Source organism: Myotis myotis, unplaced genomic scaffold (genome assembly GCF_014108235.1).
Source record: "Myotis myotis isolate mMyoMyo1 unplaced genomic scaffold, mMyoMyo1.p scaffold_m19_p_2, whole genome shotgun sequence".
Taxonomy (NCBI): Eukaryota; Metazoa; Chordata; class Mammalia; order Chiroptera; family Vespertilionidae; genus Myotis; species Myotis myotis.
This window is the reverse complement of record NW_023416324.1, coordinates 205,559,432-205,575,232: the sequence shown is the minus strand read 5'-3', so window position 1 is coordinate 205,575,232 and position 15,801 is coordinate 205,559,432. Positions and strand designations below refer to the sequence as shown.

The following is a 15,801-nucleotide window of genomic DNA, read 5'->3' as shown; positions in this document are numbered from 1 at the left end:
TCCTCTTCCCCAGAAGGTCTCCCCCAACTGCAAATCTGCTTAAATTTCCAATCGTAATTAAAAATCCACTTTATCACCAGTCGACATGAACTTTTTGTGTAAGATGTAGAACTGCTTGAAGAACAGGAGTTAGGGAGACAGTAGTGTGAGCTGGAGCATATGGTAGAAACTTCTTGAAAGAAAGTGAGGCATGCTATGGATTCTAAGACATAGATAGAGAAAATGAAAAGATCTAAATCAGACTATTTGAAGACTATTCCAGGGACAATGGTTTGTGTTGGTCGTCTTGGTATATAATGTTGGAAAATTAGAATAGAACCAAGATGGTTCATTATTTAAGTTTGGAATAGGATAAAAATCACATTTTCTATTTAGAAGGACATTAAATTCACTTGGTTATTTCTTTTATGTGGTGCCCAGAAAAATACCTGAGCATTCAACGTGGTTTTATTTATCTTGCACATGTCAGGAATATGCTATAATCACCTTTAAGATATCCATACCTACTTCCTTGGTCCTTGCTATGGTGTATATTCTGTGTCTCAGATTAAATTATTTCATGATGTCAGTTTTTGAAATAAATGGTGCAATTAGATTAGAGAAAGCACTGTTTATACTCTAGAGTAACATTTCCGTAAACTACAGTAACCAGGCAATATAGGTACTCATCATCTTTGAATGTTAATAGCAAACCCACAAGCGGATAATAGGTTGGGAGAAAGGTTTATAGTTAGTGGATCTGCGGGCCGGGTGAGGGGAAAGACTAATCAGAGAGCTGCGTTGGGAATAACGGTACACGGTGCTGTGCACTGGGAGGCATCCCTGCAGAGGCTGTACATGTGGAAATAATTGTTTGTGTCTTAAACGGAAGCTCTACGAAAACGGGACTTTTGTTTTATTCACTGAACGATCCCCAGAGCTTGGCATGTCATGGCACATGGCGGGTGTTTAATAAGTGCATATTGAACGAATGAATGGAGGCCTTGGCTGAATATTGTAAAAGGGAAGGGATGTTAAAAGAAGGAATAGCCTAACTACTAGGAAGGCAAAGGATGTAAAGCAGCCATTTCACGGCCCTAAAAAAAAATCTCTGGAATTACTGTAACTGTCATTTACTTATGCGAGTATTGATCAACTGAGGAAGGGCAGGTCTTATTTAACAACCAAGAAGTTCCAGGAATCTCAGATTAGGAAGAAACTCGGGTTCTTTGGATCTGAATAAAAATACATTAAACTCTTATGTGTAGGCAGTAGGATCTACCTATCCTACATGTTTCTAGTTTAAAGCCAGTGTATACCAGAGGCATCTGTGTGTAGAGATAAAACATATCATTAGATTAGTTTATAATCGTTTCATTACTCTTAGCTTTTCATTCTAGTGATCAAGGATTGTTACAAAAGAAACCATTTTTAAGAATGTTACCCCGCTAGAGTTCCCTAACTCTTCCCCTCAGTGTTAACTACTTTGCCAGAATATGGTATAGCCTTGTTTGCTTCTTAAAGGTTTGACTGTCACTTAAGATCCCTTCTTTATTGTATGATATTTTTATCAGCTCAGTGTTGCTGGATTCCTGTGAGAAGGTCATATGACTCTTTCTACAGTATTAAAAACTTAGCATTAATTGTCAATGGAAGCCTTATGATATTTTAAATTCTCTAATCATATTTTAGATACAGTAATAGGCTCATGTTCAGTATGCCAAGACATTATTCTGTATCTTGCCATTTAAATAATTTGAGCTTATTTTGCCACCTTTATTCTCATTTTAAATTTTGAGGCAAAATTCTGAATTGGGTCTAAAATCATGGGTATCAATCAATGCCCATATTTTCGTCAGTGTGTTCCGTGTCTTCATTGTATCTGATCTTGGACTTCATAAAGACCTTTGGTCCATAGACCCTTTATTCCATTTCATGTATCAGTAATTTTTAGCCTCCTCTTATTTTCTTATTCACCAGAGACCCTTGGGCCCTCATATCAGTCACTTGAGCCCATATCTTTTTTAAAAATATATATATTTTTATTGATTTCAGAGAGTAAGGGAGAGGGAGAGAGAGAGAGAGAGAAACATCAATGATGAGAGAGAATCATTGATCGGCTGCCTCCTGCATGCCCCCTGTTGGGAATTGAGTCTGCAACCCAGGCATGTGTCCTTGACTGGAATCGAACCGGGAACCTTTCAGTCCACAGGCTGACACTCTATCCACTGAGCCAAACCAGCTAAGGCAAGCCCATATCTTTAACTTCCACTGTTGCTCTACCCATTCACAGCTGTGCTTCTTGATATGGTTGGTAGTCACCTCCAGCTTTCTACAGTCAGCAGTTATCAGGCATCCATCCCTTCAACTCCAGTGAGTGAGCTCTTTGCTGCCTTGTAGGTTGTCAGATCCATCACACACATTTTACCCCCTCTCAGTGGCATCTAAGCCTGTTGATCACTGCCTGCACCCCACACCATAATTAGGCTGTTGCTTCTGTTTTTCTCTCTGCTGACTCTCTTTCTGCGGCCCTCTTTTTTCTGCAACCCACTCAAGAAATCCTCAGGGTTGGTGTTTTATAGGAGTCCTCCTGGGATGTTCATTTTCTCACAATACACATACTTTCAAGGAAACCTCAGTGCAGTGGTCTCCCAAAGGCCTGGCTTGATGGTCACTCTACCCAGGCCGGCCTCCAAGTATTTACTGGCCATCAGACTTGATATGGGCCCAGAGTACTGATAATTAGCCTTGACTTTGAAGGGTAAGAGTGTGCAGATTCAGCTAATAGTGTACAGTGTTGGCTCTTAGCTCACGTGGACATTTCATCTCAGATGTGCACCAGTTTCCTTATCAATAAGTGGTGAATTTTAAACAAAGGACACATGAGCATGGGACATGTCTATTCCATTTTCCTCTGTTGGTTTATTGTGCCATTTGGTATAAGAAACTGTATTAGGCAAAGGATAAGATTGTTTTCAAGCTTTTATTAAGGTCTCCTGGATCTCTGATTCCCATACATAAGAGTTAATTAGATTTAAATGGGCTTAATGTAGAGACCCTGCTATTGATACAGAAATACACCTCCCACCAGGGCTTTTGCTGTTGTTTTGTTTTGCTTTTTCTGCCAGTTAACTACAACTAGAATGCAAGAATAAAATGAATCAAGCTTAAATCCCTAGGAAGTACTAATATTCATGTTTGCATTTTCCACATTTTTTAAAAGAAATGAGGATATGCATAATCTCTCTCAAAATTTGACTTTGAAAAGCATTTTTAGATACTTTAACTTAAGTATAAAATTTCTTGCAAAATATATATTTTTATTTAGATGTGATCTCAGTGTTAGGATTAGCATCTTACACTGTAAGGAGATGTGTAAGAATCATTTTAAATCATCTGAAAGCAAAACATGGAGAGCTGTCTTAAAGTAGGAGTGTCAGTTAAACAGCTGCTTATATGAGTGAAGAATGATAAGACGGTCTTCGCAAGTTCTCCGAAGTCCAAGAAAACGTACATAGTACCTATTATTTAATTGTTAAAGTTGATGAATGTTCATTTGCCCATGAGAACTTTGATCAAAGACAGACATACTTGGTGCAACAGTTGGCCTTTCAAATGATCAGCCCTCTTGGCCCATATATGTCTTCAAAATACACATTTTCTAAGGACTTATATAAATAGCCAGTACCCTGTTATGGCAACCTAAAAGGTAAGACTTTGAGATATCCAGACAGTTGGAGCATCAACCAAAAATGAAACATCTAGAAGGATCAGGTAATGGCATGAGGGGGCAGGGTACCAGGGCATAGAGGGAACTCACCTCTTACTTCTTTTAGCTGGGAGCGTGCAGACATGCTTTCCTTGTGGGTAACCTTGAGTAAACACTTCATCACAGCGTGGAATAGCTCACCTTCAGCTTACATAATGGAGACCTCACGGTCTGTTAGCCTGATTGCATCATCGGAATGTCTGGTTTTGACAGAAAGTGAGAAATGACTTACACTTTTCTTAGAAGATTCTGATAGGCAGATAGTCTTACCCCAAATCAGAAGTCTTTCATCAGTATTCCCCCAACCTCAACATTTCCGGTCAAAACATAATTCTCCCCTCATCCAGATTTAGGTCATCCTAATCATTTTAAGTGGAAGGCCGAAACTGTATTATTTGGAATGAGAGCTACTCTAGGATTACTCCCCGTGCAGTAATTAAAAGCCTTAATCACACAATTTCCTCATTTATACATGTTAAATCTGAAATGAGAGATTTCCTTCTTAAACACTCTTTGTGTGCCTTCTGTGTGCAACAGGATTGCACTTTGGAAGACTAGTTAAGATGGAGTTTGATTTCGTTGGGCATTAAGAGAGAAGTGGCTGGAGCAATTGAGTCTGATCTCAACGCTCAGCTTCTGCGTGCCTGGAATGCTTACCCTTCAAAATATTTGCTCTCCGGAGCAGTCAGTGGAAGGTGGGGTTTTCAGTGACTCTGGATTGTTGACCCAGAAGACTTTGGTAATGGACCGGGCTTTGGCAGAGTGCCATGGCTTTCTGGTTGAAGGAGGGGGGGGGCTGACTGTATGCCGAGGGCCAGAGCTAGTCTGAAGATGTTTGCAGCCTGAATGCACCTTCTTTAGACGCCTTGGCTTTATGGCTTAAGAGAATCTTAAACTGCAACATCCATAAATATGCAGTGGCTTGTAGTGACACATTTAAATGATTTTGCATCTAAACAAACGCATTCACTCTTTGCCTGTGTGTGTAAAAATTTGAATGACACTTGTGCTCCGATGGAAAGGAACAGACGTTTTCATTATAAAGTCCAGTCAAGCAGAAAAGTAGCAAAGGGAGCAGAAATTTTCATTTACATTCATGATTGAAGATGCAGTGAGGAAAGAAAATTGCTGGGTTCAAGATTAGCCGTGTTCTACTCCGTGTGACACAGGGGACTTTGTCAACATGGAAATAGTTTTTAATACATGCTGATCAGTAGTGTTAAATTGTGCTTTTTACAAAAAAAAAAAATCTCACCCAAGGATCTATGATGGTATTGATTTTAGAGAGGATGGGGCGGGGGGGGAGAGACAGAGAGAGAAAGAAAGAGGGAGAGCAAGAGCAAGAGACATCGATGTGAGAGAGAAACATCAATTGGTTGCCTCCTGTTTTCGCCCTGACCAGGGTTCGAACCCACAACCTCTTTGATGTACTGAACAATGCTCCAACCAACTGAGCCCCAGCCGAGGTGTGCATATTTTTTAACAGACCTTAAATTTTCTAAGGGTTTTTTTTTTTTTTTGAGTTATCCTTAAACAGATTTCCAGTAACCCCTTATTATCAAGCCCCTATGTATTTGTTATAATGTGGGCTTCCTGTTCCATTACTGCGGAGACTCACAATCATTTTTTAGCTTTTACTTGTGAGCAGCAGCCGGTAGAGACAGATAGCTCAGTTGGGCCAGACCAAGATGCCATCACAAGACACTGGATTCGAGAAGTGGGATCAGACCTTTTCCAGGCGGGTTTTCTGCTAAATAATTTGTGATACGCCTTTTGGAAGCCTTAATGCAATTTCCTGCCCCAGATTCTCCTCCTTAGGAGTCCAGAAACTTAATTATTTCCGCTCTCTCAGGAGTGATAACCCCTGGCTAATTGATTTACAATAATGACATTAAGCCTTGTTTACAAATCCGAGTGGCAATTTATAAGTTCTCAGCGGAGTGGGAACAGAGGGAGAGGGTCTAACTTAGCTGGGATCCATCCCCCCTTGAACAGATTACATGGTTTTTGAAACACAACTCAAAGTAGAGCCGGGTGAATTTTGAAACATATTTTTATCGAAGAGCTTAACAAATAATGTATATTTATTATATGTCTTATTCTTTTAGACATTGTGTCATTCCTCCCTAGGTAGTATTGAGGGTACAATGACAGAACTCTAATCTTTTCTTCCATATTTTAACAAAGCCTGTGGATATTAAAACAATGTTTTAATATCAGTAAAAGGTTGTGCTAAATTTCAAATACTTACCAAACTTATTTCCTGTCTAACTCTTTTGTTAAATGCCATGATAACTATTTTTTCTTCTTCATTCTCTCTGTATCTACTTCCTTTTTGCCCTTTGTAGTTTTGCATCTTTAGGATATGAAATTTTTTTTGAGTTGGAAAACCCCTGAAATATAAAACATTTATCGCTCTGATCATTTGGAGGCAATGCCACTGTCTCCTAAAACTAGACATTTCAAGTCTAGGTTAGACACAAGAGAATCCAGAGGGACAGGTAATAAGCTCTCAGGAGCACGGTGTGGCAGCCGGCATTGGGAGAGAGGTTGGCTGGACATCATGAGCAGGGAAGAAGGGTAGTTGGTTGTAAGCACCGGTGACGAATGTATGTGCTACGGGTCCTACACCAGATGGGCTGGAGAATGGAATGCAGGCAGTGGAACCTGCTCTGCTAACCTTAGTGAGTGATGAAGAGTCCAGGGACGTAGGGCCCGATGAGTAGTTGTAGATGAAAAGGAAGGGAGAAGTAGAAGGAATGGTTTCTGTCCACTCAACAAGTGGTTTACCAGAGTTCAGAATTTCAGAACATTTCTACGTGTGACGTGATCTGAGGTCCAACCTCAGGAATACGGATTGTTTGAGTGGAGTAGAGTTATAACCTATGGGGGTAGGGGCATGAATCAGTGATACATGTTTATTGAGAAAATAGAAGCATAGCGTTAGGGGACCTGGGTTTTCCATACAAATAGAATCTGTTCTGCAGTGCCACCATTTTGGTTGGGCTCTCCCAAAGTGTTGAATGTTGGTTCTTTTCCTTCTCTTGCTTCCACGTAAGATAGATTTTGACCCAGTGAAGAGTTGCTTATTGTTTTTTGGGGTACAGTTCCAGGACTTGATGGTCAGTTGGCACTTGATTTTAATCTAGCACATTTGCTAAAAACAATACCTTCTTAAGCAGGTGTCCAGCAAGGGAATGGAAATAACGGAAAGGTCAACATTGAAGGCAGAGTTGGTCATTAAATCCTTAGGCACAGAGGAGATCTCTGAGTGAGAAAGTAAGATCAGAGAGTAGAGGACAGTCTTACTTAAAATCAAAATTATTAAAAGGTGAGTCAGTGAGAGGGCAAGAACGACTAGTTTGAGAGAGAGAGAGAGAATGGGGAAGCAAGTGCTATCTTGGTTGCTGGAAAGTCAGAGGAGAAGACTGAATTTAAGGAAGAAAGCAATAGAGTAGAGCGGACAGGGAACGTGAGGTCTGAGAAGAGACTAATGTGTTTGTTGCTATTGACCTTGAAGAAGCGTTGGAGAAGATTGTTGGAGCCAGGTCAGATGGTAATGGTTTGGAAAGAACAGTCAGGAGCCTGAAAGTGAAAGTCGAAAACTCTTTTGTAAAGTTGGTGTGGGAAAGTGCCTCTTCCTGTCTTGATTATAGCTTACCTCACACAGCTTTCCGAATCTGGGACGTGGAAAAAGCATGCTGTGTATTTTTACCTCTCCGTATAATTTAGGGTTTTGGTAATAACTGGTGGTTATCTTGCCTCACTATGCATCAGCTTGATTGGTATTTTGTTAGCAATTATGTGGCTTTTTAAAAGCCCCATATATAACCCTAATTAATTTCATCTTTAAAATCTATCAAGCTATGAATTTTTTAATAAGTCAGAAGGAAAGAAAGTGTTAGGAGAAAGCAGCCAGTGAGGATACTTGTATTTTCCAGAGTCAAAATGGAGAATTTAGGGTGATAACCCTACAGTTCTGTCTTTCTGCTCTTCTCTCAAAATATAGAATAACAATAGGTAAGTTTAGGTGTAAAAGAGACCTTACTTACATTTCTGCATCCACATTAATTGCACACGTATAAATACAACATATAATCTGAGAACTGCAAAAGAGAAATGAGAGAAGAAGGGCAGCCCTGCTGATAAATAGGTTTAGTGGCAGTAATATTAAATTCTAGTGGTAGTCCTCTCCATGATTGAAATGTATGGTATTTATTCTAATAGCAGGCAGAACTGTAGATACAATCTTCTCAGTGTATTCGAGCTTACAATTTTTTCTCTGTTTAAGCCTGTATCTTTGGGTTCAGATGTCCCCCCACAGCCTCAGCCTCTCCACATTCAACTCATCACTCCTTGAAAGATATTCCTGATCTCTAAAATTTGACACGAAACTAGAACTGCCCAGTGCTGCTGCTTGCTAGCCACGTAAGCACTTGAGACGTGCTAGTCCAGACTGGCCTGTGCTTTAAGTGTAAAATACACACCAGATACTGGAGAGTTGAACCAAGCATGTCAAATTGACGGCCAGCAGGCCGCCTGCTCAGGCTGTGAGTTTGACATGCTGGGCCATAATACTTTTTTACGTCGATTGAGTGTTGAAGTTACAATATTTAGGATATAATGGGTTAAATAAAGTATATTACAAAAACAATTTTACCCGCTTCTTTTTACTTTTTTAATGTGGCTACTGGAAATGTAAAACTACCTATGTGGCCCACATTATATTTCTATTGGGTTGTGCTGGTCTGTATTCTCTTGGTGCAAGACTGTGTCTTCGTTCTTTTGTATCTTTCATGGAACTGCGTGCAATGATAGTTAGCAAAACTGGGTGTTAGCAGGGAAGACCTCTCAAAATGAAACCAAATCGTGTTTGGTTTTAATTTTTATTCTTGTCCCTCATTCTATTTGAACCTCTCTGGCAAGGAGGCATTGTTAGCCTCACCTTTTCATATATGGAAGTCACTACATTCTCCTGAGTCATTCATTGCCTTGTTTTCTCCTCTGGCTTCAAATACAGAACTCTTTCTACCCTGTTTTCTATCTTCTATGATTAAAGAAGCAAAAGACAAAAGAGGAGCAACTTGTGGTCAAAGGTACTCAATCCTTGAGATGGTGCCAATGTGACAAATCCATGGGACAAGGCACCAGGCTTATGGGAAAGAGGCTTGAAGGATTTGATTTTAATTTTTAAAAAGGACAAACCACATGAAGTGCTTAGATGGGTCACATGTATAAGGACAGAGAGTGGAATGCCAGTTGTCAGAGGATTAGGGGAGAGGGTAATGGGGGCTTGATCATGGGTTTAGAGTTGCAGTTTTGCAAGATGAAAAGAGCACGGTTACACAACAGTGTGAATGTACTTAACACTACAGAACTACACTTTTTAAAAATTATGTTTTTATTGATTTCAGAGAGAAGGGAGAGGGAGAGAAAGATAGAAGCATTAATGATGAGAGAAAATCATTGGTTGGCTGCCTCCTGCAGGCCCCATACTGGGGATCTAGCCCGCCAACCAGGAATCGAACCATGACCTCTTGGTTCAGAGATCGACTGTCAACCACAGAGCCACGTAGGCTGGGCTGGACTGTATTCTTGTAAAATGGGTAATACAGTAAAATTTATGTCATAGCTCATCATAGAAAGTTTTTTTTTAATTTTTAAGTTTCTGGTTATTGCATTCTGAAACACTTTTTAGATGGTTTGTCTTTTAATTGTGGTAAAATACACACGACATAAATTTTACCATCTTATCCATTTTTTTTAAAGTGTACAGTTCAGTAGTGTTAAGTATGTTCACATTGTTGTATTTCTTCCTTTCTGGAATTTGGACATGATGTCTTGAGTTTCTGTGGTCATTTTGTGACCACAGAACATGAGGAGGAAAAAAGCCAACTTGCTAATGGTGGCAGTACAGAGACACAGGCCTAGCCTGGTCCTGAGGGCATCATTGAGTACTGCAGTAGCCCCAGCCTCAGCACCAGACTGCTAATGTGGGACAGAGAATCCATGCTGTCTTGTAAGCCACCGTTCATCCTGTGTTCTAGTCTACAGAGAGCGCAGTGCATTCCCAACTGTCTTATATGGTTTGTGAGCTAACTTAAGTCTAGTTTTACTGTTGAATTGACCCCATTGTGTATTATAATATTAAAGTACTTTATACTCTAAAAGTGACTCTACTTTTAAAAAACCAAAGGGAATTGCCAAATAAACCATTTCGACCAGAGTTTAAATGACAGTGAGTTGAGTTGTCACTGTCAGATGGAGAGTCTGGAGATCCAGGTTTTTAGGCCAGTTCTACCACCGTGTGGCCCAATGGGCAAGCCACTTGGCCTGGGCTCTTTTCCTCACATCTGCAAAAAGATGTAATATGAGCTAGCCCAGTGATGGCGAACCTATGACACGCGTGTCAGAGGTGACACACGAACTCATTTTTTTGGTTGATTTTTCTTGGTTAAATGGCATTTAAATATATGAAATAAATATCAAAAATATAAGTCTTTGTTTTACTATGGTTGCAAATATCAAAAAATTTCTATATGTGACACGGCACCAGAGTTAAGTTAGGGTTTTTCAAAATGCTGACATGCTGAGCTCAAAAGGTTCGCCATCACTGAGCTAGACTATCCTCTCACAACCACCAAAGAACCATTGGATTGAGGCTGTGGCGGCCCAATTGAATTTGAAATCATTGTTGACTTTGCCAAGACTTTTTAGTCAAAAAGGAAGCCAAACTCAGAGATCCTGTTCATTAGCTTTGAAAATTTCCTATCCATTAGGGTTGGGGGAGAGAAACCTGAATTGTGAATTTTTAAAACAAGAAATCAGGTTGTATGGTTATCAATAAATATTCACAGTGTACCTGGATGAATTTATCCACTAGGATTATATTGTCTACGCGGTGCCAAATTTTCTAAAGTTTGGCATAAACAGAGCATGATTTCTTATTATGATATTTATTTTCATTTCTTTTACTTGAATTCTGTTAAGAATTTTTTTTTTTTTAAACTGAAAGGTAAGATCAACAGAAGGTTCATTTAAAAAATAAAAGTATGCACAATTCTACATGGAAATTCCAGGTATATTCGGTCAGATTTTTTTACATTAAAAATTACTTTCAGAGCAATTTTAGTTTCACAGTAAAATTGAGTGGAGAGTAGAGAGTTCCTGTATATTTCCTCTCATATCATAGATTCTGTTAGAATTTTTAAAAGAGAAAACAAATCATGTTACACTAAGTCAGTTTGTGAGAAAAGGTTCATTATAATTTTACCACTAACTTTTAATTATAATTTTTTATTTGTTGATGAGAGAGAGAGAGAGAGAGAGAGAGAGAGAGAGAGAGACATCTATTTGTTGTATGCACTCACTCATTGGTTGCTTCCTGTATGTGCCCTGAACGAAGATGGAACCTGCCACCTTGGCGTATCTGGGACAACACTCTGACTGACTCAGCTTCCCAGCCAGGGCTCTTTACTATCATTTTTAAAATAGATTTTTTTGCATTTTAATTGCTTGAAATATTTGATGTGTAACATTCTGTATGTTTCTTCAATTTTGAAAGTAATATAGGCAGGGCTGTAAAAACACAGATTCATTCTAAGTGTTACTTTAATGTTAGAGTACAATGAGTCTTCTGTTTTGCCAGGAGTCCTGGGGCTTATTAAATAACCAATATTAATCCTTTAAAAGAACAATCTCATGGCAGGGGGAGCATATATTTATTGGCTATGCACAATATGAGAAACCTAAGAGTGTATTTTCAAAACTCAATGAAATGTCATTTTGCAAATTTAAAAAATTCAAGTATCCTTTCATAACTTAAAGCAATACATGCTCTTATGGTGAACATTAGATTTTACTGAGGTAATTATCTTCCTGTGACTTTGACTTTGCATTGAAAGCCAGTTCTCAACAGATTGGCCCGAGGGCAAGTAAAACAAGACAAAGGCACATTGTTTTCGGCAGCTGTTACCCTGTTATTGCCATGAGAACTCTGTCAGGCCAAAGTCAAGTGTATCTGATATCTGCTCCTGATTGACTCATGGACTGATTTAATAACCTTGGGCCAGGCATGTCATCTTTATAGTAGTTGTAAAATAGAAAAACATCACTTAGTATTTCAGACATTTGTAAATATGGCAATACAGTTGACTGGCCAGAACTAATAAACCAGGAAAGCATCTTCAAGCCATCGGTCATTTCTGGCTTCCTGTGGTCTTAAAAATTGGATAACTCAGGCATCTAGGATTCTTGCTCACAGCTTTAGTTCATTGCCTGTCCTGAGAAATCATGAAGAGTCCACCTGGGGAAGGTGTATTGGCTTTGGATTTAATGATTTTTATTTTGTATTCTCCATCTCATCTGGGTTTTAGGTGTTTTGTTTTATGTTGTTGTTGTTATTTTATAGTCTTCTATGTAAAAAAAAAAAAAAAAGGAAAATGTGATGTCTCTTGCATTATTAGGTGATGTTTATCTATGGGTCACTTGGTCATAATCTCCGGAGGGTGGTGCCCCAGACACAAGGCAGGCATCGCTCACTTGGGAAGTGGGGTTTATGTAACAGGACAATCAGTGGGTCCGTGCTGCCTGTCACTACTTGAGCCAATAAAGCAGATAGGGTTGAATCATATATGAGCATTTATTCCAATACCGTCAGCAGTGTGGGAGAGCAGCAGGTCATCCACAAAAATCTGCTCTGCCTCTCTCCATAAGCCAGCTGCTCATATTGGGGAGAAGGACAAAGACTGCATGGGGAAGTAGGCAAAAGATATGCCCAATGGCAGGTCACAGGTCTTGAGATTTGCAAAGGCCTGCAGGTGTGCAAAGGCTGGGGGTCTTCAAAGGGCTGCCGATTCTGGTTTCTGCAATAAGGTCATTCATCTTTCCATGATAATAGGCAGCTCCCTGATGAGGAGGATGGGCTGCATTTCCAGGTGAGCTCCCAGGTCCCTTGTGCAACTGCCAGCCAGGTTAGAATGTACCGTCTTTAATCAGAACAAGACAATCACGGTTAACAGAGCATGATTAATATTTCTAACAATAATAGCTGGTGCCCAATATTCTATTTCTGCCCCTATCTATATATATAAAAGCCTAAGTATCTGTCCTACCGTCCGACTGGTAGCTATGATGCGCAGTGACCATCAGGGGGCAGATGCTCCGCGCAGGAGCTGCCATGACCCGCATTGGCCATTTAAAAATTAAACAGCACCGCGGACCTGGTGCCAATAAACCAACACTCAGTTTCTCCCAAGTGGGACACAGACCCCGCCACCACCCCAGAGCGACACCCCACCAAATTGCAGCCAACGCTGCCAAGACCCTATGGCGTAAAATGCAGCCCACAGCCCAGCCCAGCCTGGAAACAGAAACAGTAGCTGTGAGTGCCGGGTAATGACATCACATAGCAACACCCAGCTTCCTGTCCCTAGCGACTAACCTCCTTGGAGTTTCTTCAGCCCAGGAACCCAACTTGCTTTATAACCAGGTGCAAACATTTCACAGTTTAACTAAATGTTTGTGAAGCATTTTCCCGGGCCTCATCTCATTTGATCCTCACAGAAGTCCTGGAGTAGGTAGATAGGAGACTCGGTAGAATCCTATTTTCTTTTTATTAGCAAAACGCAAATAGCGATATTAAAATATTTCTTCTAGTTAATTTCCTTTCAATGTGCACGAATCCATGCACCAGGACACTAGTCATTTATATTATAAGAGGTTCACACAGCTGAGATGCAATGATGCCCATGGAGCCTCAGCTACTGCCATGGAATAGGTGCCCAGGACTCATGGGCTCTTTTCCCACCAAGCAGCACCTGCAGCCCTTGGGTGCACCGTGTCTCCTAAATTCTTACATTCTCTGTAATTCACCCATGCTGCAGGCCTCGTCCACTGTCCTAAAGATTTAAGGAATGATAAGATGAGAGGTTCTTTATCCCCTAAGATTTGCTTAGATTTTTATCTATTATTTATTAAAGTAAGTACTTAAATAGCTTGAGACATCTTGTATGTTTGAGCCAAAAAGGGACTAAAATTTAAATGCCCTGATAGAGAATTTTAAAGAACCCTGCTATATGAAGTAGCTGAAAAGGTTTCTTCTACTCCTTGTTAGGGCCTTTATTCACTTTGTATGTGGCACTTCAGAAAACTTCATGTAGCATATTATGAAAGAAAAAAATTATTTTCTATGCTGCTATGTGAACAACTTGTATTCTTTGCTCACTTGGAGTCGTTGGTTGGAATCTGGTCTTGAAGGCATTGCCTGAAGTGCCCTGCTCCGTGGTCTCCCTGCTTTCATGGCCTCGCGACACTAGTCCAGTCTTCATTTCACTAAAGTTGCCATCCATCCATCCATCCATCGATCTACCTATCCATCCATTTACCCACCCATCCAGTGTGGTCATGTTTGCTGGAACTGGGTCAGGGATTGGGAGTAGAATGTTAAACAAGACAGATACTATCCTTACATCTTGGAACATCCATTCATTCTCTCTATGGCATACTCCTACTCATCCACTTAGGCCAGTGGTTCTCAACCTTCCTAATGCCACGACCCTTTAATATAGTTCCTCATGTTGTGGTGACCCCCAATTTCATTGTCACAAATTGAACATAATTAAAGCACAGTGATTAATCACAAAAACAATATGTAATTATATATGTGTTTTCCAATGGCCTTGGGCGACCCCTGTGAAAGGGTCGTTCGACCCCCAAAGGGGTCGCGACCCACAGGTTGAGAACCGCTGACTTAGACTCGTCTCTAGTGTTATTTCCACTTTGAGCTGTGTCCCAGTGCACCCAAGCAGAATTGTTCGCTATGCTGGCCCCGCACTTTTCTTCAGTTCTGTTGCAGCATTTAACCTCTTCATTCATCAAGACACTCAATGCCTACTGTGTACAGAATCTCTGATAAAAGCTAAAAATACACTAGTGAATAACACAAATAAAAATTAAGCTCACAATTCACATATTACATTGTAATTATTCAACGTTCATCCTCAGAAGAACGTGAGTTTTTGTAGGACTTCATGTAGTATCTTTATATCTGCAGTACCAGCAATGCTCAAAATAATTTGCATGATATACATTTTTTTAAAAAAAACAGCAAAAGTCAAAGTAGTTTTTATAATTTAATTGAATTAAACTCCATGTGTATATATGTGTGGTTACATATATAAACATATATAATACAAATGTGTATACACAGATTTTGTTGGTTTGTTTAAGAAGTAGACAAATGCTGAATGTTCTATTCATTTACACAGAGATTAAAGTGTCTAAGAAGGAGGGGTGGGCAATGACTTGGATTGATTCAGCTGAAAAGATTGCCTAGGAAATGTCAATTTGTACTTTTTATCCTTGCTGCCGTTGAATGGCAGCTCTTTTGTGATTGAGTTTGCACTCAGAGATTCCTCTTAAAGATTTTACTTAAAACATGTATTTTACTTAAAACAAGTATTTTAACCACCAAGGTTGATGTGGCCAAGAACTGGGCTGCTAAGGACACTGGGCTCAACGTGCTAAGGTCCTAGCTTTCTTGGATTGATGGCTTCATCCTTCCAAAAGCTGATTAACTTCTCTGACTCCTGTTAGCCCATCCCTCCTGGACACCATCCCTGAGATAAGAACACGGTGATGCAGACAGAGTGACATGAAACTGTTTCCCTTTCTTGCAGTTGGCGAGTTTGTAAGTGATGCGCTCCTCGTCCCCGACAAGTGCAAATTCTTACACCAGGAGAGGATGGACGTCTGCGAGACCCACCTTCACTGGCACACCGTCGCCAAAGAGGTACCAGCCAGACCTTTTTTTCTCTTTTAAAGTGAAGACTTCCTATGGACATGGATAATGATGTGGTATTTCGAGGCAACAGCTGTGTTGATAAATAAGTTCTCTTTTACTATTAAAAAATAAGCCTTATCCATGATTATTTGTAAAGAGTCAAAAAAACAGGGCCTCTTTAGATTCATTGTATATCGGTGCCACCTTTTATAAATTAGAACTTATAATCTTATACCCTCTAGACCTTAAAATGTAGCTCTTCTTCTAATTA

The 15,801-nt window shown here is 39.9% G+C and overlaps 1 protein-coding gene across 7 annotated transcripts in view; it reads left to right on the top strand.

Annotated features, from left to right (window-relative positions):
- LOC118677629 (amyloid beta precursor protein) overlaps positions 1-15,801 on the top strand; it is a 222,347-nt gene that overhangs the window by 88,185 nt on the left and 118,361 nt on the right. For all 7 annotated transcript variants that reach the window (XM_036352843.1, XM_036352842.1, XM_036352840.1 and 4 more), the window contains exon 4: positions 15,427-15,539. In XM_036352843.1, the coding sequence (XP_036208736.1) occupies positions 15,427-15,539 (113 nt within the window). The remainder of the gene's footprint in view (positions 1-15,426; positions 15,540-15,801) is intronic.